Source organism: Solanum tuberosum, unplaced genomic scaffold (assembly GCF_000226075.1).
Source record: "Solanum tuberosum cultivar DM 1-3 516 R44 unplaced genomic scaffold, SolTub_3.0 scf00566, whole genome shotgun sequence".
NCBI classification, from domain to species: domain Eukaryota; kingdom Viridiplantae; phylum Streptophyta; class Magnoliopsida; order Solanales; family Solanaceae; genus Solanum; species Solanum tuberosum.
The window spans coordinates 98,248-122,588 of NW_006239496.1; the positions used below are offsets into that span (position 1 = coordinate 98,248).

Consider the following 24,341-nt stretch of genomic DNA (forward strand, 5'->3'; position numbering starts at 1 on the left):
TGTTTGTGCACTATGAAAGTTGGAGGTCAAAGTTAAAATTTGAAGCCAAGTTTAAGGTCCAATATATGTATTATCCCTATATTCTATTCCAACAAAAGTAACCAGAAGTCTCGGGTTCGAACCTTGAAAATTAAGAAATTCCTAGTATGGAGGATCACTACCTTCTTTAATGGGTACGAATCTGAATTAGTTTGAGTACCAAATTAACAGAAAGTAAGTACTAAGCCTTTTAATAATGAAAAAATGGAATCTAAAGCTAGCACATGGACAGTACAGAAGTGCATTGAACCTTCAGGCTTTAAGCATATGGTCTGTTTTTTTGTTCAATCAGATCGATCTAAATGTGTGCTTACTTTCTTAAATAACTCTAGCCTTGTCAGGATCAGTCATTAATATAATGAACATAAAATTGGACAAAATAAGTTTTTTTTTTTTTCTTCCTTTTATGGGGGACGGAATTACAAGGTACATTAAGGAGTGATGGGAAATTACAATCGAAATAAACATTACTTCAAGTAAGTAGATTCTTGTATTCATTTTTTAGAGCTTGTTTTTAAACCAAAAAACACCATTATCTTGACGTCCTTCATCTTTCTCCACATAAATGCACTCCCTTGACTCCCTCCACAATGCCGTATAAACAGGGGTACCATCAAATTGGTAGTATTCTCCTAGTAACGGCATGATAGCTTTGGTTGCCTCCATCGCGTGATAATGTGGTATGGTTGAGAATAGATGATGCAAAACATGAGTATTTGGACCATTGTGGAATACCCTATTTAGCACACCGTAGTCTCTGTCTATAGTAGCTAGAGCTCCTCTTAACCAATCCCACTCCGATGAATCGTAATGTGGCACTGAAGGGTGAGTGTGGTTCAAAAAAGTCATAAATATTAAGATGCCATTCACAATTAGGAGGGGTAACCCATAAATACATACAATCCAAGCTAGCCCTTGTGCCCAAGCAACGCAATACAACACATAAGTAGTTGCGATCACACCTGCATCTGAAATGTAGATCCATATCCTCTCACGGTCATTATATATCGGTCCATATGGATCATAGTGACATGCAAAGCGGTCATAATGTCTTCCTAAGGCATTAAAGGCCAAGTACAACGGCCAGCCGAGAGTGAGGGTGCCGACAAGTAGGAGAATTCGTCCTAGTGGATTGTTCGACTATGTGGAGAACCAACGTAGTTCGGATTTAAGCCTGGGCACGTAGACTTCATCATGCTCAAGGGAATTAGTGTTGGAGTGGTGACGACGATGACTATATTTCCATGAGAAATATGGTGTTAAAAGTGCAGAGTGGAAGATAAAACCGACAGTGTCATTTATCCACTGGTAATCACTAAAGGCCTGATGGCCACATTCATGGGCAATGACCCATATTCCGGTGCAAACACAACCTTGAACAATCCAGTAAGTAGGCCATGCTAGGTAACAATATGGGGATGGAAGGAGGTGGAAGTAAGTGGTGGCAATGTAGTAGAAGATGTAAACTAGTAGGAGATCACGAGCAACATAGGAGAACGATCGAATGAGAGATCGTTGAAAACAGTGAAGAGGGATGACCTTCTTGATGTCACCAATTGTAAAAGGGGGCTTTGAAATTGGAACTCTTTGGAGAGAATTTCTCTTTTGGTTAGTTTTAGTTGTTGGAGTAGACATATTGCCACTGGCTCCCATTCTTGTCCTGATTCTGCAACAATTAAGTTTGCTTCAAAGTTTCAGACAGTTATTTTTCGATTGAAACAACACCTTCTTTTAGCCTTACATGAAAGTTGTATACTCTCTCCCACTTGCTCTCCCTTTTATAGAAATAGAGAACGAGAGGCTAATGGTTTGTCAGCAATAAATATTGCCGCTAAAAGAATAATTTATTGCCACGCTTTTTGTTGTTGTAATGTGCTTTAGATTCCAGTTTTTTCATTATTAAAACTTTGTCAACTTGTTTGATTATTGATGATCACATGCAGTACTGATCATGACTCATGAACTTACATCTATGTCATGAAATAATTAAATCCTTTCCCTAACCCACCATATCCTATTTTTATGGATTAATTTGTTATTATAACTTGACTTGTTAAATTTTCAATTTACTTCTGAGTAGTTTATTGCCTGTCTTAACATTATTATGTCTAAGAGCTACTAGATTCCCAATAATGCTGCTTATTATAAAGCTAAGAGATCATACATACTTCTATAGGTATTACTCCCTTTGTCCCATTTTAATTGTCGCTTTAGCTCTTTTCACATCCATTTAGAAAAAACAAGATTAGTAACTACACTTGAATCATGTTCTCATTTTCTCCGTTTTAGTAATTTCAAGCATATTATAATAGACACAGGAATAAAAATATGAAAACATACAAGGAAATTATATTAAGGAAACTGCAATCTTAGAACGAGCCGAAAGCAATCACCAAATTAAACAAAATTACATTTTCTTTGTTCTCTTCTTCCATGTTAAATGAATGAAAATCTTACATTGTGTTGCAACCTTTGCCTTTCATAAACACGAGTGAAGCATCAGCTGTATTGTCCATGCTTTAGATTTCATCTAAAGCCTTCCATAGTGATTACATTAAGCTACCATGAGGTCTCAAGTTCATATTCCAGAGGTTATTCCTTCTCATTTGCCCAAGCCACGATGTACAAAATTACTTGGTACTTGTACTAGTGGGAGGTAGTAGGTACCCTGTGGAATTAGTTGAGATGCATATACGCTAGCTCGGATACCACTATCATAAGGGGGGAAAATGATAACATTAAGCTTACAATAATCTTCCATCAGCAACACTAGGATGTTCATCCTTATGGATTCAACCTAATGTATCCACACAGATACCGAATGAGCGAATGAGAGATCGTTGAAAGCAGGAAGGATGGCCTTCTTGGTGTCACCAATTGCAAAAAGGGACTTTGAAATTGTCACTCTTTTGTAATTTTATGCAAGAGGTGAACAGACCTCTGCATATGCACTATTATTCATGTACTTTAGATTCCATTTTTTTTTTCATTACTATAACTTTGTTCAGTGGTCTTATCCTTATATCCCACATGCAATATTATGTTTATTCAAAAAAGTTAGTAAATCCCTTTTATATGAATTTATTCTCCTTTTAATTCAATCTGTTATAAATCTCTGCATTATCACATTACACTAACTCCAGACATACCTAAGTTAAATGGAGCCATGGACAAACCTGAGTGCAAAAGTAGTGATGGTGACAGGGGCGTCATCCGGGAATCGGGCTAGAGTTCTGTCTCAACTTGGCGAAAGCCGGCTGCAGGATCATTGCTGCAGCCCGTCGTGTTGACAGGCTGACATCTCTATGCCATGAGATTAATAATTTGGACAGCCCGGCCAAGCGTGCAGTCGCCATCCAGCTCGACATCACTGCTGATGGTGCTACTATTGCAGCTGCTGTAAAGTTAGCTTGGGACGAATTCGGACACATTGATGCCTTGGTTAACAATGCAGGCATTATAGGTATATAATTGAACATACATTGCCAGCTTAATTCAATTGAATCTCCTTCATCGAAAAATTATACTGTGTAAATAGGGCAAAAACAAATAATTATACATGGTTAATCTGATATAGTACTTTGTATAGGTAGTGTAAGTTCTTCATTGGAATTGTCAGAGGAGAAGTGGGAACATACCTTCAAGACGAATCTCAGAGGGGCATGGTTGGTGTCAAAATATATATGTAGACATATGCGTGATGCTAAACAGGGCGGAGGATCTGTTATTAACATCTCTTCAGTTCTTGGTCTGAATCAAGGACAATTACCGGGGTTTCTTGCTTACGCTTCTTCGAAGATAGCTCTTAACATGGTCACTAAGGTAGCTAGCTAGTTAGTATCTTTGTTTTCCATTGTTTTCTTCTATGTTATGGTAACATAACTAATAATTGAATGGCAGATTATGGCACTTGAATTGGGAGTAGACAATATCAGATTATGGCGATAACAAAGAGTCTTATGGAAAAAGAATGGTTCAATAATGTTACTTTAAGAACCATTCCTCTAAGAACTCTTGGAACAACAGATCCGGCATTAACATCAGTCGTTCGGTACTTAATCCATGATTCCTCAGAATATGTAGCTGGCAATGTTTTCATTGTTGATGCTGGAGCTACCTTACCAACTGTTCCAATTTTCTCATCTCTCTAAGATTAGCTCATGAAGACGTAGAATTTTATCTCATCGTTTTGCTTATTGAGAGATATACAATATGATCCTGAGATCTCATGATTCTCAACGATAGTTCGTTTGTTTTGTTACCTTGTAGAGGTTTAAGTATATTGCTCAATTCTCGAAGCAGAATATATCTTAATTAATAGAGTTTGAACAAAACCTGAAATCTCATGATTCTCGACCTACATCATTGACCGCTAGGCCAAAACTTTGAGTGCCAGTTAGCGTTAATTTCTCAAGGTTACCGAGTATTTTTCTAGGAGAATTCAGTCATGAAAGACTATCGTAATTAATAGGCATATCACCTTACAGAACTTATAGTAATATATCAGCTTGCACAGCTTAAAATGATTTACTTATAAACAGGGCATTTTCCCAGAAGAGAGATGGATCAGCTTAGTACATAGACATGTAATCATACTATTTACGCAAAAGATATATTGACCAGTTTCCAGAGCTGATAATATACAAAAAACACGCCATTTTACCTACTTCATGTGCAGATCGTTTCATGTATCGCTTCACCTCACAGCCAGATATTGTACAAAACGACAGCTCGTGACATCTACTCCATAGCAGTTGTTCCTTTCAGTCATATAGTTAGAGGTGAAGCATATCAGAACGAGCCTTCATTCCCTATTTGGCGTTAGCTCTGCTCCTTCTGGTACTAAAGTTTGCATCAGCTGCAGACAGTTTAACATGGTCAACATAAGCATCCAAGTGAAGGAAGGAGAGTACAACAAAAAATACAAAAAATGATACTAATGAATATTCCGAATTCAAATACTTGACACTATATTAACGTTACAATACCTTCCAATCATTGTAATTGTTAAATTAGGTCTTAGGCCTAACTCACACCCCAAAAGCTAGCTCAAAGGGAGGAGGATTGCCCAAGCCTTATAAGGAGTCCACTCATCTCATTAATCACCGATGTGGGACTTTTGTCATTCTTTAACACCCCACCTCACGTCCAGTGTCACGCCCAGTGCTTAGCATCTGGCGCATGGGCAATTTTGATTTTGGGGGTCCCAACATCGGGTGAGACGGGCCCTGCTCTGATACCATGTTAAATTAGGTCTTAGGCCTAACTCACACCCCAAAAGCTAGCTCAAAGGGAGGAGGATTGCCCAAGCCTTATAAGGAGTCCACTCATCTCATTAATCACCGATGTGGGACTTTTGTCATTCTTTAACAGTAATCATATCTCAGGATAAACTGGTGGCGTACAGCTCCACGATGTGTAATGCTCCGCGGAACTGGAGAAGTGATTCATCATATTACAATTCAGAAAGGAATAAAAGCAGAAAGGTACAAGCGAACAGATAGAATAAAGTTCAATGATCATATACGTGAAATAACTCGTGATATGCTTTTAGTTTTAATGTCATAGTAGAATATCTCATCCAGAATGGCAGAGTGAATTTACCTATCTTGCAAGCGAAACGAGAACCAGTTTCATCAGCAGAGATTGAAGCCTGCCCATCGTGTACTAAAAAAGAAAGTGCAAACAAATTCTCGACGGTATGAGCAAAGGAATTTCTCATTAGAAAGAGTTCGTCAAGCATGACACTTTTCTTCTCCTTTAAGAGCTCCGATATGTTTGACATATTCTTGCTAACATCAGGTTTGTCCTTGACAGTTTCACCAGCAACCTATAAAAAAGACTCGGAAAATGGAAGATCATTTATCAACCAAACAACGTAAAAAGAGTGGCAAACACAATCGATGGCCTCGGCTTTAGTTTTCTTCAAAATGCATATGGAAGCTGCAATCTCAAAAGATTGCATAGGGGAAATGACCATACCAATTTTGGCCGAGTAAGGTAGACCTTTCTCGGAGGCAATCTCCTGTAAACCACAATCTCTTTTGGATAAGAATGATAAACTACAAGCTGCTTCGTTGGCTTAAATTCAGTTTTCAGAACTCCAAGCCTGAGAACGAGCCGAAAGCACTCAACAGATTAAACATAATTACATTATTTTTCTTTGTTCTGTTCAAATTCATTAGTAAAGAAATGAAAATCTTACATTGTCTTGCAACCTTTGCCTTCCATAAACACGAGTGAAGCATCAGCTCCAATCTTTTCCCAATTCACAGTTTTTAGTGACTTCCCAATGATGAAATGTTCCATTGCATTCTTTGAACGTCCTTTTCGTAAACCATAGACTTGAAGCAACCAAGAGATGAATATAGAAGGTGAGATACTACAATTGGGACGTAATTGGAGAGATTCCACAACAGTATTGGTAAGTCCGAGCAAGGCCTCTGCATCCGCCACTTGCTCTCTTGGCCTCTTAACTGGAAAACCATACATTATAAAGTATACCAAGAGAGAGAAGCAGGGGAAAATACATAACAATTTGTTGCAGCAACTTCACGTGGCCATTGATATTGAGATAACACATTATGAAATCACATTTATAGCTTAGTGAGTCAAGAGTAAAGTTGAGCACACCTTGGAGAGTAGTACTTCAAGCAACAAACCAAAAATTGTACCTTATCGAAGAACAGAAATCGTAGCCTATTTTGGAACAACATCGAGAGTAGGATAATGAAAATGAGACGAGATCACCTATTTCATATATCCGCATTGTTCTTTACATATACATACATGGAAAAACACTTTTCGCAAAGCAATGTCAGGTGATACCCCTTTCTAAATTATGCCACAAGAAAGAAGCATAGAGGAGGTATCCAAACACATAAAAGACCACTTTCCTTCCCTCTTTCCAAATTCACATGACGCACTTTCTTTTTTTACTTTGTCTCAAGAAAACCAACTTCTTTCAATATAGTTTAGAAAGAATTTAACTTTAAAATTCCAAATATCAATGGCTTGTTCCTAAACCAAAAGTTCTAAGAAAAAAAATCTTTCTTTCTTAAACTTCATGTCCGAATCAAAGTGCATCACATAAATTAGGACGTCAAAAGTACATGAATACACACACATACATAAAAGGTCAGTCCATTGCACTAAGCTCCCGCTATGCACAGACCAGGAGAAGGGCCAAACCACAAGGGTCTATTGTACCTAACCTTACAAGAGGTTTTTTCTACAGCTCAAACTCATGATTCACATAGCAACAACTTTACTAGTTACGCCAAAGCTCCCGTTCACAAACATATATAAGAAAGCTAATAAAATATACCATTGAGATACAAGTCCTGAACACTATTCAACACAATGTTGAACTTATTTGATCCTGCAGCTCCAAGTTCACATCTTGTCTCTGCATTTCAAGAAAACCCCAAAAAACAAAAAAAAATAAAAACAATTGTAGGTAAATCAATGGCATAAAAAGTGTAAAAAAAAATTACAAATACCATCAACAATGGTTCTAATAAGAGAGTATTGTAATCGAACACTACGACGAAGTGAATCAGGCTGATTAGTAAAGTCATTGATCTCATTAAAAGCTTCAAGATTTTTTAGCCTTTGTGACAAATCATTTATTCTACTTAATTCTTTATCTTCTTCTAGTTTAATTTTCTTAGCTCTAGTTGTTGGACTCATGGCTTTACACTCTTCTTCTTCTATGAAAGTTGAAATAGTGAAACAAAAGGGGCTTGGCTTTACTTGCATTGAGAAATGTGAAGAGTATATGAGAAGGTGAACAGGCTAATTATTAGTATATTGGCAAATAGTAGGATATTTGAATGTGAAAAGACTTGCATCATGTCTCTTACGTAAGCTTTATATTTCACTATTTCTAATACTCCTTCGTTATGTTCACGGATACCATTGGAATTTCGAGAGTCGATTAAAAAATATTGATTAAATTTCTATGTTTGAATTTATAATTAAAATTTAGATGATTGAATTTCGAAATTCTTATGGTGGCATATAGATTTAGACGGATGGAATAACTTGTTTGTCCTTGTAAAATCTGATTAATATAAAAAGTATTTTGAATTGGGTGTTTTTGTTTTATTGTTAATGTCACTAATGTATTGTTAAATCCGTCATTATGCAATAAAATAAATAGCTACTTTTTTTGGTATGAAATGAAAAATGGGAAGGAATTGTTAACTAGGCCAAGTATACATGTCTTAAATTCATCAGCCTTAAATATCGGTTAGGTCGAATGATTTGCTACTCATGACAAGGGCATCAATAGCTAGCCCCAAAATATAACAGAGGATAAATTTAGATACTATGTAACAAACTGAATTCCAACAGAAGCACTCTTATATATATTAATTACTGAATACAAGTTACAAGATAGAATACGCACAACAAAGTAATAACACACTAATTACGAATAGCTTAACATAGACGAAGGTAACTAGAAGGGGATGAGATACTAGACCATAGAAAGGAGATGAGAGGATCAGAAAGCCAAAGCTTCACATAATTTCCAGGCCCCTTCTTCTAACTTCTAGTCCTTTTTAATAGAGACACTAATTGGGCCTGGATCCCCAAATAAAAGTATCTAATAGCCCATAGGCCCTTACCAAGTCACATCGGGTTCACAACATACTACGTATTTCTTATAGTAGAGTACACAACTGTTAGAAAAATACTACTATATGTTTCACTGGTGAAGAATAAATCTATTTACGACTACTACATTTATACATATGAATCGATTTGATTTACAACTCAAATAATGTATACTAATAATTTTCAAATTTAACATGGATAAAAAGGAGTTAAGCTGCCAACACTATATATGGCTGATGAAATTAAGATGTTAATAGAGTGTAGAGGATCTGTTATTAACATCTCTTCAGTTGCTAGTCTGAATCGGGTACTCGGAGGTCAAGCTTATGCTTCTTCAGAGATGCCTTTTGACAATCCAACAGATACTTGGCCTGGTTAAAAATGAACATTTTATTTTCTTCTTATAGTTACATCAATAGACTAATTAACTGAACCACTGATGTATCTATTATCGAATTGTACATTTAATTTCTTCAAATAATCGGGAGTATACAATATCAGAGTGAACTCATGAATAAAGAATTTCCAAATCGAAGACAACATAGAGAACCAGGAATCTTTATTAATGTAACGATGGACATAAACAATACAATAGTAGTAACATTTAACCAATTCCAAGTAATGGTATTCTACTTAATTTCAAAGCTTATTTTTATACCAGTAAACACCTTTGCCTTGATGAGAACCTCTATCTTTTTCAACATAGATGCAATCCTTGGTATCCCTCCACAGTGCCTTTAAAATTGGGGTATCATCAACTTGATAGTATTCACCAAGCAACGGTTTGATAGCGTTAGTTGCCTCCATTGCATGGTAATGTGATATGTATGAGAATATATGATGCAAAACATGAGTATCTGTAACATTGTGAAACACCTTATTTAGCACACCATAGTCTCTATCTACCGTAGCTAGAGCCCCTCTTAGATAATCCCACTCCGATGAATCATAATGTGGCAATGAAGCGTGAGTGTGGTGTAACAAAGTTATCAAAACTATAAATCCATTCATAATTACAAGGGGCACTCCATAGATGCATACAAGCCAAGTTACCCCTTGTGTCAAAGCAACGCGATACAACACATAAGTTGTTGCAAGAATACCTGCATCTGAGATGTAGATTTGTAGCCTTTCACGGTCAGTATATATTGGGCTATATGGATCGTAATGACATGCAAAACGGTCATATTTTTTGCCGGAGATATTGAACATCAAGTATAAAGGCCAGCCAAAAGTGAGGGTGAAGGCAAGTACGAGTACTCGTCCTAGTGGATTGTTCAAGTATTTATAGTACCATCTTAGTTTTGATTTAAAACTAGGTAAGTAAACTTCATCATTCTCAAGGGAACCTGTGTTGGCATGGTGACGACGATGACTATGTTTCGATGCAAAGTAGGGTGTTAAAAGGGCAGAGTGGAGGATATAGCCAACAATGTCATCTACCCATTGGTAATCACTAAAGCCATGGTGACCACACTCATGGCCAATGACCCATATTCCGGTACAAACACAACCTTGAACGATCCAGTAAGCAGACCATGCTAGATAATTATACGGGGAAGGAATGAGGTGGAAGTAAGTGGTGGCAATATAATAGAAGACGGAGACAAGTATGAGATCCTGAATAACATAGGAAAACGAGCGAATGAGAGATCGTTGAAAACAGTGAGGAGGAATGGCCTTCTTGAGGTCACCAACTGTAAAAGGAGGTTTCGAAGATGGAACTCTTTCGAGAGGATTTTTCTTTTTTGAATCTTTAGTTGTTCGAGAAGACATATTGCCACCGCCTCCCATTTTCGTTCATATGATAATAAGCGTTTAATTCTAACAAACGAACGATATTAAAGTCTTACTCTATTCTCTAGGAAAAAGAGAAAGAGATCAAATGCTTATTGAGTGGTTTCTCACTTTGTGAAAATAATGTGTGTGTGTGTATATAATGGCTATATGTGGGACTCACATTGCCAATTTTATTAGTTCATCAATGGCTTGGCAGCTTCATGCACATTAATTGTTGTGTGTAAAGATTTCAATTTTATCTTAACTTGTGCAGTAGTCTGATTAACAAATGTATAATGAGATCCAATATATGTTTTGGTAATCATGTTTTAGCTAATTTTGGTTTGTGTACTTTGGGAAAAAGGTTTGAAGTAGAGCTGTCAAAATGGACTTGGAATCAAGGCCGGGTTTGATTGCTTTTGTGTAATTTTCTTGGGTTGTCCCTTTTAGAGACAACTTAATAGTAAATGACCCTCTTTTTATTCATACCGTAAATTAGGGACCTTTTAAATTATGATTTAAAGATTTCTTTTGAACAAACTGAAATTTGTTAGTTATTATAAACATTGGACGAAATTTAATATTTTGTCGGTAAGGTTGAGCAATGTATGAACAAACATATTGTGATCCGAAAGGATAAGTTTTCAAAATAAGAACAATACGACTTATCCCTATATAGTAACTCACAAGCACAAACACATTGTTGTAATGTCCAAAATACTCTTTTAATCATGGTTTACTTTGACATCTATGTATAGCATTCCTTCATATTCAAAGGTGTTTTCATGTAAAATTTCGCTCTGATATCTTCTAAAGCAAACTACACACGCACACAAATACTATAAGAAATTCGAGTTTCCATGATGACTCATAAGTAGCCTAAAAAGTAAGATTTTTTTCTAACTGTTCATAAATCACCTAAAAGTGAAATACTGTTTTTTTTCTCCCTAAGCTACCCTACACAAAAAGAATGTTCTTACTTTATCCTTTAGTATAACTCGAACCCTCAAATCTCAATCTACCAGTTGATAGTGAAGACGCCCAACCACTTGAGCAAGTCTCACTTGTCATACATAGCTAATCCTAGAATTGTTCTATCGCATTGAATTTGGTATAAAAATAATACAGAGAATTTTACAATATAACTATATATATTCTATAATTAAAAATAGATAACCAAACACGAAACAAAACGATACAATTTATTGTACCATTATTATTTTATACCCTCTCAATTTTAATTCGTTTGTCCTATTTAACTTGACATAGAGTTTACGAAAGTAAAAAAAAAAATTGAATTTTGTAGTCTTAAGTAAAATATATGTTTAATATATCAAAATGTCCTTTAATCATTTGGTTTTAAACCTGTCATAAAAAAAAAAAGTTATCTAAAAAGAAAAGAGACATTTTAAAAAGTATATTAAAAAGAAATGTAAAACAACCAAAAACAGGAAAATGTTTTGTAGTACTCCATATACCAAAATGTATTTGCTACTGGCTTGCCTAATTTTATTGGTTCATTAATAATGGGAGATCAATAAATGACACGGCAGGTAGAGTTATTTAAGAAATAGGAGTAATGAAGTACAGATTCAGATATGGGGCCAAAATAATAATAATAATAATAATAATAATAATATAATAATAATAATAAATAATAAATAATAATAATAATAATAATAATTGATAATAATATTAATAATAATAATAATAATTGATAATAATAATAATAATAATAATTGATAATTGTCCCCTAGTGATTTTGACCATGTGCTTTAGATTCCAGTTCCATCATTATTATAACCATGTTTATTATAAGTAATTACCTATTAATGTAGATAAATAATATTATAAAACAGAGTTTAAATTATATATGTTGATATAAACAAAAATTATACCATCGTGTCATTATTATGTGATCCCACATTTACAGTGTTCAATGTAAATTCAATGTATTCCGCAACATTTTGATACCAAATTATGACTAGACGTTTTGTAATTAAATAAAACCTTGCTATTTTCCATAAGTGCAAATATCACTATTTACGAAAAATTTCTCTAAACAAAATGACCTTAGTATTGTGTAATATCCAAAAATGGAATAAAGTTAGAGCTCCCACAATGGCAAAATATATAGAGATATATAAACTTTAAACTGTCAGTTTAATTAAAATGTACTAATACTTAATTTTAACTTATCCATTGAGCAACCAGATGCTTCAACTTCATATGATTGGCTTGTTTAGTGGATCACTTAAGCTGGTAATGCCAAAATATTTATCTTTTAATAATTATATAACAAGTGCGTTTTTTAAAATATATATTTTTTTAATCGTTTAACTTTAGTTATTATTATATTCTATTTCTATATATGAGGCGCTAATACTAGAACTAACTACTCGACTGAATTCACGTGGTGGTGTCTATAGGTTAATAATTTAGTAGAGTAATATATTGATAAAAATAATTATTTCATGTTGTTCCTGTCCAGTGCACGCCTAGACATCATAAAAAATACGTTTTCGAGTTGAGGACAAAGATTATATTATTTTATTTTTGCATATGAATTATTTATTACCCATGCTATATTAAACAATGAAATAGGTTTGTCATTTAATTATTAAAATTGGGAGAAGGATATTGTTTAAAATTCCTAAAATTAAAATATATTTGATTTATATAATTAAAAAAAAAGATTCAAGAATTATAATTTAGTGAAGGGGTGAGTTGTTTAAAAATATAGTCTTGTACACTGTTACAACAATATTTTTGCCGGCAACAATTATGACGATGATAATATAACTATCTCTACATTATTACATTTAGCGCCAATAATAGTATGAGTTTTATAATTAATCAACACTCTATGTAAATGTTGCTAAAGACTTTAACGACACATGATATAATGACATTAACTCAATTGAAATTATATATTCTTGCGGCAGTAAATATTGTCACTAAAGGTGTAATATGTTGCCACTAAATGTCTCTTTGTTGTAGTATGTATTCATTCAGTTTATATCTAATATGTGGGATATATATGTATATTAGAAGTTTAATTTGCTTGTATATATCCCTCATTTCTGGCTTGATATGATGGATTATGCTTCGTGGTTGCGATTCTTAACAATGTATTTGCATAAATTGTTTTTTTGCTCCTCGGGGCCTCGAGGGTGTTTACCGCCTAAACAACCCCTGTTGTTGCTTGTTTACATTCATAAAAAAGACATTTTCTTAGATGCTTAACAATAAATCTAAAGTAACACTACAAATACAATACTATGAAAAGACACAATCCACAATACTTAGGCTGAACATTTAGCCTTTTATTGCTATTTCAAATTTAGAAGTTGTTTTTATACCAGAAAATACCCTTTCCCTGAGATGCTTCATCATCTTTCTCGACGTAGATGCACTCAAAATCCCTCCATATTGCTTTGTAAAATGGAGTTCCATCAAATTGATAATATTCTCCTAGTAATGGCTTGATGGCCTTGGTTGCCTCCATAGCATGATAATGTGGTATACTTGAAAATAGATGATGTAGAACGTGTGTATCTACTATATGATGAAACACCTTATTTAGAACCCCATAGTCTCTATCTACTGTAGCTAGAGCTCCTCTTAGCCAACTCCACTCCGATGAATCATAATGTGGCAATGAAGCATGAGTGTGATGTAGTAAAGTTATTAACACCATGAACCCGATCACAATTAGTAAGGGCACCCCATAGATGCATACAACCCAAGTTAGCCCTTGTGTCAGAGCAACGCGATACAATACATAAATAGTTGCAATCAGACCTGCATCTGAAATGTAGATTTGTAGTCTCTCACGATCATTGTAAATAGGGCTATATGGATCATAATGACTTGCAAAGCGATCATAAGGTCTACCAGCTATATTGATGGCATAGTACAAAGGCATGCCAGCAGTGAGGGTGAAGGCAAGTATGAGTAATCGTCCTAGTGGATTATTCATGTATAATTTGGTGTACCATCTAAGTTTGGTTTTAAGCTTTGGCATATGATTTTCATCATGCTCAAGGGAATTAGTGTTGGAGTGGTGACGACGATGACTATATTTCCATGAGAAATATGGTGTTAAAAGTGCAGAGTGGAAGATAAAAACCGACAGTGTCATTTATCCACTGGTAATCACTAAATGCCTGATGGCCACATTTCATGGGCAATGACCCATATTCCGGTGCAAACACAACCTTGAACAATCCATGAAATAATAATACGGTGATGGAAGGATGTGGAAGTAAGAGGAGGCAATATAATAAAAGACGGAGACAAGCATGAGATCTTGAACAAGATAGGAGGAGGAGCGAATGAGAGATCGATGAAAGCAGTGAGGTGGGATAGCCTTCTTGATATCACCAACTGTAAAAGGGGACTTTGAACTTGGCACTCTTTCGAGAGGATTTTTCTTTGTTCTGTTTAGCTGTTGGAGCAAACATATTGCCACCGCCTCCCATTTTTGTCTTCAAACCTGAGAAAGCAACAATTAAATTTGTTGTGAGAAGTCGAAAAATAGTACTAGTAAATAGAACAAGAAAATGAGAGTAAAGATAGGTTTTTGGTAAAAAGGGAAATACCTCAAAAGTTCAAAACACACCTTTTAGCCTTACCTGAAAGTTAGAGAGTTCTCTCTTCTTTATAGAAAAATAGAGGTCTGGCCAACTCTTTTTTCTTTTTTAATTTACCATCTGATATTCGGAACTCGGTTTTGACTAATCTAGATTCCCAGGCTCACTACCATCCATTTAACTTAGAAGCGTTCCTTATCAAGAATTTCTCTATTCTCATAGCTCAAACTCGAGACCTCTGATTAAGTATGGAAAAAAATTCCCCTTGCATCCTTAATTTGGAGGTTGATTAGATCTGAAAATAAATTCGTATAAACTAGTAGTAAACTAAAGAGGCCATATGTATTCTTGATGGCTCCATGTGGTTTAGATTCCTTCATTATTAACCCCATACATACAATGATGCTATTTACTGAGCAAGCCTCTTAATATACTTCAAGTTGATTTTTCAAACATTCACTCAAAACATTGTATTTCAATCACATAATGTAATACAAATATAGTACGGTATGAAAACAATACATAATAGAACGATAGGAAACAACAATCCTAACAAACTATAAAGAGACCTCAGTTCAAAATACTTATTGTGACTCATGTTATCCAAATCGATTTTTAATTCATCTCGTTTTTATACCAAAAAATACCTCTATCTTGAAATCTTTCATCCTTTTCTACATAGATGCACTCCTTATAATCCCTCCATAATGCCTTATAAAAAGGGGTACTATCAAATTGGTAGTATTCTCCTAGTAATGGCTTGATAGCTCTGGTTGCCTCGAGTCCGTGGTAATGTGGAATCGTTGAGAATAGATGATGCAAAACGTGAGTATCTGGAATGTGGTGGAAGACCTTATTTAGTACACCAAAGTCTCTGTCTACCGTAGCTAGAGCTCCTCTTAGCCAATCCCACTCTGATGAATCATAATGTGGCACGGAAGAGTGAGTATGGTTCAAGAGAGTGATTAACACGATGAAGTTGTTCATAATTTGGAGGGGCACTCCATAGATACATACAAGCCAAGTTAGCCCTTGTGCCAAAGCAATGCGATACAACACATAAGTAGTTGCAATCACACCTGCATCTGAAGTATAGATTTGTAGCCTCTCGCGATCATAATAACTCGGTCCATGTGGATGATAGTGACTTGCATAGCGAGGATAAGTTCTGCCAGAGGCATTGAAGGCCAAGTACAAAGGCCACCCAAGATTGAGGGTGGTGGCAAGTCCGAATACTCGTCCTAGTGGATTTTTGTTCAAATACTTGGTGAGCCACGTTACTTGGGATTTTAGGCTTGGCACATACACTTCATCATACTCAAGGGAACTAGTGTTGGAGTGGTGACGACGATGAGTTTATTTCCATGAAAAGTATGGTGTTAAAAGTGCAGAGTGGAGGATAAGACCAATAGTGTCATTTATCCAGGGATAATCACTGAAGGCCTGGTGGCCTAATTCATGGCCAATCATCCATATTCCAGTTAAAACACAGCCTTGAGCAATCCAGTAAATAGCCCATGCTAGGTAACAAAATGGAGACTGTAAGGTGGTGGCAATTTTTGAACCATTTTTTTTCCATAAGACTCTTTGTTATCGCAGAGTTGAAAATTCCTGGTGATATTGAGTTCACTCTGATATTGTCTATTCCTCTAAGAAATCTTGGAACGATAGATCCAGCTTTAACATCAGTTGTTAGGTACTTAATCCATGATTACTCAGAATATGTATCTGGCAATGTTTTCATTGTTTATGCTGGAGCTACCTTACCAACTGTTCCAATTTTCTCATCTCTCTAAGATTAGCTCATGAAGACGTAGAATTTTATCTGATCGTTTAGCTTATTGAGAAATATACAATATGATCAAGAAATGGATATGTACATTGGAGAAAAAAAATGTTTGTTTTGTTACATTATAGAGTGCCAGTTAGCGTTAATTTCTCAAGGTTACCGAGTATTTTTCTAGGAGAATTCAGTCATGAAAGACTATCGAAATTAACATGCATATCACAACCTTTCAGAACTTATAGTAATATATCTGCTTGCACAGCTTAAAATGATTACTTATAAACAGGGCATTTTCCCAAAAGAGAGATGGATCAGTTTAATACATATACATGAAAACATACTATTTACCCAAAAAGATATATTGACCAGTTTCCAGAGCTGATAATATACAAAAACACGCCATTTTACCTACTTCATGTGCAGATCGTTTCATGTATCGCTTCACCTCACTGCCAGATATTGCACAAAACGACAGCTTGTGACATCTACTCCATAGCAGTTGTTCATTTCAGTCATATAGTTAGAGGTGAAGCATATCGGTGTTCATTTCCTATTTGGCGTTAGCTCTGCTCCTTCTGGCACTAATGTTTGCATCATCTGTGCACAGTTAAACATGGTCAGCATACAACATCCAAGTGAAGGAAAGACAGTTCAACAAAAAATACAAAAAAGGATATGATACCTTCCAATCATTGTAATCATATCTCAAGATAAACTGATGGCGTACAGCACCACGATGTGTAATGCTCCGCGGAACTGGAGAATTGATTCATCATATTACAATTCAGAAAGGAATAAAAGCGGAAAGGTACAAGCGAACAGATAGAATAAAGTTCAATGATCATATACGTGAAATAACTCGTGATATGCATTTAGTTTTAATGTCATAGTAGAATTTCTCATCCAGAATGGCAGAGTGAATTTACCTATCTTGCAAGCGAAACGAGAACCAGTTTCATCAGCGGAGATTGAAGCCTGCCCATCGTGTACTAAAAAAGAAAGTGCAAACATATTCTCGACAGTATGAGCAAAGGAATTTCTCATTAGAAAGAGTTCGTCAAGCATGACACTTTTCTTCTCCTTTAAGAGCTCCGATATGTTTGACATATTCTTGCTAACATCAGGTTTGTCCTTGACAGTTTCACCAGCAACCTATAAAAAAGACTCGGAAAATGGAAGATCATTTATCAACCAAACAACGTAAAAAGAGTGGCAAACACAGTCAATGGCCTCGGCTTTAGTTTTCTTCAAAATGCATATGAAAGCTGCAATCTCAAAAGATTGCATAGGGGAAATGACCATACCAATTTTGGCCGAGTAAGGTAGACCTTTCTCAGAGGCAATCTCCTGTAAACCACAATCTCTTTTGGATAAGAATGATAAACTACAAGCTGATTCCTTGGCTTAAATTCAGTTTTCAGAACTCCAAGCCTGAGAACGAGCCGAAAGCACTCAACAGATTAAACATCATTACATTATTTTTCTTTGTTCTCTTCAAATTCACTATTAAAGAAATGAAAATCTTACATTGTCTTGCAACCTTTGCCTTCCATAAACACGAGTGAAGCATCAGCTCCAATCTTTTCCCAATTCACAGTTTTTAGTGACTTCCCAATGATGAAATGTTCCATTGCATTCTTTGAACGTCCTTTTCGTAAACCATAGACTTGAAGCAACCAAGAGATGAATATAGAAGGTGAGATACTACAATTGGGACGTAATTGGAGAGATTCCACAACAGTATTGGTAAGTCCGAGCAAGGCCTCTGCATCCGCCACTTGCTCTCTTGGCCTCTTAACTGGAAAACCATACATTATAAAGTATACCAAGAGAGAGAAGAAGGGGAAAATACATAACAATTTGTTGCAGCAATTTCACGTGGTCATTGATATTGAGATAACACATAATGAAATCACATTTATAGCTTAGTGAGTCAAGAGTAAAGTTAAGCACACCTTGGAGAATAGTACTTCAAGCAACAAACCAAAAATTGTACCTTATCGAAGAACAGAAGTCATAGCCTATTTTGGAACAACATCGAGAGTAGGATAATGAAAATGAGACAAGATCACCTATTTCATATATCCGCATTGTTCTTTACATATACATACAAGGAAAAACACTTTTCGCAAAGCAATGTCAGGTGATACCCCTTTCTAAATTATGCCACAAGAAAGAAGCAAAGAGGAGGTATCCAAACACATAAAATACCACTTTTGTTCCCTCTTTCATAATTCACATGATGCATGTTCTTTTTTTACTTTGTCTCAAGAAAACCAACCTCTTTCAATATAGGTTAGAAAGAATTTAACTTTAAACTTCCAAATATCAATGGCTTGTTCCTAAACCAAAAATTCTATGAAAAAAAAATCTTTCTTTCTTAAACTTCATGTTCGAATCAAAGTGCATCACATAAATTAGGACGTCAAAAGTACATGAATACACACACATATAAAAATGGTCAATCCATTGCACTAAGCTCCCGCTATGCACAGACCAGGAGAAGAGCCAAACCACAAGGGTCTATTGTACCTAACCTACAAGAGGTTTTTTCCACAGCTCAATCTTATTAACTCACATAGCAACAACTTTACCACAACTTTACTAGTTACGCCAAAGCTCCCGTTCACAAACATATATAAGAAAGCTAATAAAATATACCATTGAGATACAAGTCCTGAACACTATTCAACACAATGTTGAACTTATTTGATCCTGCAGCTCCAAGTTCACATCTTGTCTCTGCATTTCAAGAAAACCCCAAAAAACAAAAAAACAAAAATCATCAAAAAAAAATAAAAATTATAGCAAAATCAATGGCATAAAAAGTGTAAAAAAAAATTACAAATACCATCAACAATGGTTCTAATAAGAGAGTATTGTAATCGAACACTACGACGAAGTGAATCAGGCTGATTAGTAAAGTCATTGATCTCATTAAAAGCTTCAAGATTTTTTAGCCTTTGTGACAAATCATTTATTCTACTTAATTCTTTATCTTCTTCTAGTTTAATTTTCTTAGCTCTAGTTGTTGGACTCATGGCTTTACACTCTTCTTCTTCTTCTATGGAAGTTGAAATAGTGAAACAAAGGGGCTTTACTTTACTTGCATTGAGAAATGTGAAGAGTATATGAGAAGGTGAACAGGCTAATTATTAGTACTACTAGTAATATATTGGCTAATAGGATATTTGAATTTGATTGTGAAAAGACTTGCATCATGTCTCTTACGTAAGCTTTATATTTCACTATTTCTAATACTCCTTCGTTATGTTCACGGACATCGTTGGAATTTCGAGAGTTGATTAAAAAATATTGATTAAAAAGCTTAAAACTTTTATGTTTGAATTTATAATTAAAATTTAGAAGATTGAATCTCGAAATTCTTATGGTGGCATTAGACGGATGGAATTACTTGTTTGTCCTTCTAAAATCTGATTAATATAAAAAGTACTTCTAGTGTTTCAATTTGTTTATCTTGCATTTTCTTTTAGCCTGTTTAAAAAAATAATCGTCTGACATGGTATGTCTAAGATTACAAGATTAAATACCATACAAAGATTTATAGTCACACAAAATTTATTTTACACCGTAAATTTAAAAAAGCTTTCTTTTTTCTTTAAGCTCGTGTCAAGTCAAATAACATCACATAAATTGAAATATAGAGAAAAAATTATAGTATTAAAGAAGTAGTTACTTCAGTTAAACTCATACCTATTTATGTCGAGGGTTACTGATTCTAACAAATATAAAAATTGACCAACCTCATTCATTTGTTGTTCGAAAGTCTATTGAAAACAACATTTTTACCTCCAAGAAAGGTAATACTAGTTACATTAAAATAACAAATAAAATCAGAACTACATATAATAGATTTTCGTAATTCCATTCTTGGTCAAATCCCGCATATAACAAGAGGTTAGTGAACCGCGCTGCTATAAACAAGAGAGGGAAAAGATGAACCCATAAATTACCAAAAAAAAACAAAAATATAAAAAGTATAGTATACTTCTTCAAGTAATAATTCAACCCATAAATTATCAAAATAAAATGCTTTCCCACATTTCAGCTTCCCTTTCTCACACCTCTTCTTCCACCACCGCTTTCTTCCTCTCTTCCACCGCCAAATTTCTCCGACCCAGATGCTCTTTTTGCCCTAAACCCCCTTTTCAGTTCCCAATTCATCAAAAACGACACCGTTTTGTGTTTTCTCAGAGCACAGCAGCTTCAATGGACTCTGCTGCCACTGTTGATTCAGTTGCTGATGATTTAAAGAAACAAAACTTAGAAGGAGTTGAAATTAAGCTTAAATTGAATCTTGAAGAGCTTAATTGGGATAACTCTTTTGTTCGTGAACTACCTGGCGACCCCAGAAGTGATAGTATTCCAAGAGAGGTTTGTGTTCTAATTTTTCAAAGATTTTGTATTCAAGATTGAATTTTTATTTGATTGAATGTAAAAGGTGTTTTTTTTATTGGGGATATTACTCTTTATGGTGTTAAAGTAGTTGATTTGACTTATATATTATAGGCATAATAGATAAATAGACACTCAAACTTGGCTTCCAAATTTTATGGTCCACGTCAGCATCGGGTGTACACGTGATATAGTAAAGACGAGTTGGAGTATTTGGTTGCTAGTTGAAATCTAGTTGAGGTGTCTAGATGTACACTCTTAAAGTTGGAGTGCTTGCTTGCTAGATGAGACTAAGTTTGAGTGTTTGTTTATGTGTTATGCCTATATTGTATTAGTGATAGTGAGAGAAGATACTAAAATCTTGGTCGAAAAGTTAATTTGACAGAGAAGATGTCTCAAAAGCTCAAATTTTAAGTAGTAATGCATATTCAAGATTGGATTTTTGTTTGAAGACATGAGAAACTGGTTGGAATATCTTGAGCTACTCCCTTCGTCCGCGTGAGCTGGTTCACATTGCCTGTCCCAATCCCGGTAAAGGAGGAGGGTTGCCGATGGTCAGTCGGAAGCAACCTCTCTACCCATAAAGGTTGGGGTAAGGCTGCATACATTTTACCCTCCCCAGACCCCACTTGTGGGATTACATTCATCCTATTTGTGTGATTGTGTTTGCCAAATATGAGGTTAAATTGTTAATTAGACTTATATATTGTATTAGTGGTAGTGGAAGAAAATATTAAGGTAATCATTGAAAAGTCAGTTGGATTAATCATATCAAAATAAATTTTTTGAATAGCTTAATGAAATTGAATTCTGGAAAGTTGTGCAAGAATGGTGTCAAATATCTTAAAAGTCGAAAAAATATAACTGTCATGTATATTAGAACAGAAGTATTACATTTGTGAGAGCTTGGGAGAAAATATTGGAGTAATGGTTGAAATGTAATTTTGGTACAGAAGGCTTCACATTGAAGTTTGAAACTTGATAAGTGTAAATGTATTACTTAAGTTGTCAGCGCATAGAAATGGGATTATGTCAAATAGTCTAGATGTCTCAACATGGAAAGAGTGCAGTATAAATTGGGCTGGAGGGAATATTGTTTATTCATAACTAGCTAACAAGTTTAGGTTTATAATAGATAGATATACTCGTGCTGATGTGCCATAGAAGTTATTCCTTGATTGCAAAAAATGTGGAAAATAGTTGTTACCAATGTGATAAGCAATGCAGTTTGCATTGAGTTTGACATGTCAGTAACTGAAGATAGAATCCTTTTGCAAGTCATTATCTGTTCAAACATTGTGTTTGTAGGTGTTGCATGCTTGCTACACGAAAGTGTTACCCTCTGTACCGGTCAATAACCCTCAGCTTATAGCATCGTCAGAATCAGTGGCGGAGTTACTTGAATTGGATCCTAGAGAGTGAGTTTTTAAAAGCTTGATAATGTTATGGCCACGCTAATTGTGGCTTGATGAAATTGTCATAGACTTACTTTAATCTTTCAGATTTGAGAGGCCTGATTTTCCCCTTATTTTCTCAGGGGCATCACCATTGGTGGGAGCGTAAGTTTCTTGAAGCTTGTCGACTTTTTCTTTGAAATTTTAGTAATGAAACAACATCTAAGGTTGGAGTTGATTCCGCAGGATACCTTATGCCCAAAATTATGGAGGACATCAGTTTGGCATGTGGGCCGGGCAGTTAGGGGATGGTAGGGCAATAACTCTTGGAGAAATTTTGAATTCAAAGTCACAAAGGTGGGAGCTGCAGCTTAAGGGTGCTGGAAAGACCCCATATAGTCGTTTTGCTGATGGTCTTGCAGTGCTTCGTAGTAGCATCCGAGAATTCCTTTGTAGTGAAGCAATGCACGGTCTTGGAATCCCAACAACACGAGCACTTTGTCTAGTGACGACAGGAAAAGATGTCATGAGGGATATGTTTTATGAGTATGTTCCTCAGCGACAATTTTTTATGTTGTTTGATAAGTTGCATAAATCAGCAAGAAATCATCTTGCTAGCCTTGAATTGTATTTCGTGTTCTCTTCATCATGTGTATCATCTTTACCTTCAAATCTTCTATGCCTTTGGAAGAATGAAACTGTGAGGAGTTTGATGAAGTTGATGAGAAGCTTCCTATAGACTTCTTTATGGGGAGGCTTGGAGTCTGCATAGTAATTCATGTCTCAGAATTATACTCCACATAAACTTTGTTCATTCTAGTGCATTTTCTTTTCCACTATTGATTATTGTCTTCTGTTTCATGCAGTGGAAATCCCAAAGATGAACCTGGTGCAATTGTCTGCAGAGTTGCCCAGTCGTTTCTGCGTTTTGGTTCATATCAACTGCATGCCTCTAGAGGAAAAAAGGATTTTGAGATCGTCCGTGCTTTGGCAGACTATGCCATTAGACATCACTTCCCCCATTTGGAGAATATGACTAGGAGTGAAAGCATATCATCTAACACAGGCGAGGAAGACAATTCAGCTGTGGATTTAACTTCAAACAAGTATGCAGGTAAATATATAGGCTATCTTGAAGATAACCTATGGATTCCCTTGCCTATGAAAAAATTAGTCTCCTTATAAAGGCTGCATATAGAGTGCGCAAGGAGAGTAATGGCAGTTGTTCATTGAGGACTAATCAGTGTTTCAAACTTCTCCATTTTTGCTGACACTCTTTATCATATTCATATTGTCACGCCCCGAGCCTACACCCTGGGCGGGACCGGCACTCGGAGACCATTGCTGGCCCTAAGCGAACCCTTGGCCTGGCTTTCTTAACTCAGCGGAAACTTAACTCAACAGAATAACTCAATGCCATGCAAAGACATAAATAACTTAACTGATGAAATCAAGCCAAAAAGGCAACTCTAGTCTCAAAATAGAATATTTACATAAATACATAGATGAGAGACTCAATATTAACTGATTGTCTGTCTATGAAGCCTCTAACGTACTGAGATGGATGTTGGGACAGACCCCGCAACATCCTAATAACACAAAACTAAAAGAACAAAACAATTGAGTCCTCCGGAAGCAAGGAGGCTCACCACTGACTCTAGAGTGCTCAGCTGGATCAACGGCGTGCAGGATGCTGATCCGGGGTACCTG

At 35.5% G+C, this 24,341-nt stretch overlaps 3 protein-coding genes and 4 pseudogenes across 3 annotated transcripts in view; 2 read left to right on the forward strand and 5 right to left on the reverse strand.

Annotated features, from left to right (window-relative positions):
• Positions 1–506: 506 nt before the first annotated feature.
• LOC102599258 (delta(12) oleic acid desaturase FAD2-like) lies at positions 507–1,770 on the reverse strand (annotated as a pseudogene).
• A 1,427-nt stretch (positions 1,771–3,197) lies between these two features.
• LOC102599580 (3-oxoacyl-[acyl-carrier-protein] reductase FabG-like) lies at positions 3,198–4,190 on the forward strand (annotated as a pseudogene).
• Positions 4,191–9,300: 5,110 nt separating this feature from the next.
• On the reverse strand, positions 9,301–10,488 carry LOC102600240 (delta(12) oleic acid desaturase FAD2-like). Its single transcript, XM_006365742.2, has one exon. It carries the CDS (start codon positions 10,453–10,455, stop codon positions 9,301–9,303), a length of 1,155 nt encoding a protein of 384 aa, XP_006365804.1. The 5' UTR covers positions 10,456–10,488.
• A 3,170-nt stretch (positions 10,489–13,658) lies between these two features.
• On the reverse strand, positions 13,659–15,207 carry LOC102599904 (delta(12) oleic acid desaturase FAD2-like; annotated as a pseudogene).
• Positions 15,208–15,578: 371 nt separating this feature from the next.
• Positions 15,579–17,337, reverse strand: LOC107057696 (delta(12) oleic acid desaturase FAD2-like; annotated as a pseudogene).
• Positions 17,338–17,364: 27 nt separating this feature from the next.
• On the reverse strand, positions 17,365–19,862 carry LOC102580492 (non-structural maintenance of chromosomes element 4 homolog A-like). The gene is made up of 7 exons (XM_015304604.1): positions 19,673–19,862; positions 19,483–19,563; positions 18,349–18,619; positions 18,126–18,252; positions 17,748–17,973; positions 17,504–17,577; positions 17,365–17,418 (listed from the first exon to the last, which is right to left on the reverse strand). Exons 1-7 carry the CDS (start codon positions 19,860–19,862, stop codon positions 17,365–17,367), a joined length of 1,023 nt encoding a protein of 340 aa, XP_015160090.1.
• A 929-nt stretch (positions 19,863–20,791) lies between these two features.
• Positions 20,792–24,341, forward strand: part of LOC102600572 (UPF0061 protein azo1574-like) — a 10,063-nt gene continuing 6,513 nt past the window's right edge. The window contains exons 1-5 of the mRNA XM_006365743.2: positions 20,792–21,216; positions 22,546–22,655; positions 22,740–22,796; positions 22,878–23,177; positions 23,498–23,745. Of these exons, the coding sequence (XP_006365805.1) occupies positions 20,872–21,216; positions 22,546–22,655; positions 22,740–22,796; positions 22,878–23,177; positions 23,498–23,745 (1,060 nt within the window). The 5' untranslated portion in view covers positions 20,792–20,871. The remainder of the gene's footprint in view (positions 21,217–22,545; positions 22,656–22,739; positions 22,797–22,877; positions 23,178–23,497; positions 23,746–24,341) is intronic.

Bases quoted from the DNA above. Each gene is read 5' to 3' on its own strand.
- LOC102600240 (XM_006365742.2), bottom strand. From the start codon at position 10,455: ATGGGAGGCGGTGGCAATATGTCTTCTCGAACAACTAAAGATTCAAAA.
- LOC102580492 (XM_015304604.1), bottom strand. From the start codon at position 19,862: ATGAGTCCAACAACTAGAGCTAAGAAAATTAAACTAGAAGAAGATAAA. The intron at 18,620-19,482 runs GTATATTTTATT...ATGGTTTTCCAG, and splicing joins TCAGGACTTGTATCTCAATG to TTAAGAGGCCAAGAGAGCAA. The intron at 18,253-18,348 runs GTAAGATTTTCA...GCTCGTTCTCAG, and splicing joins GGCAAAGGTTGCAAGACAAT to GCTTGGAGTTCTGAAAACTG.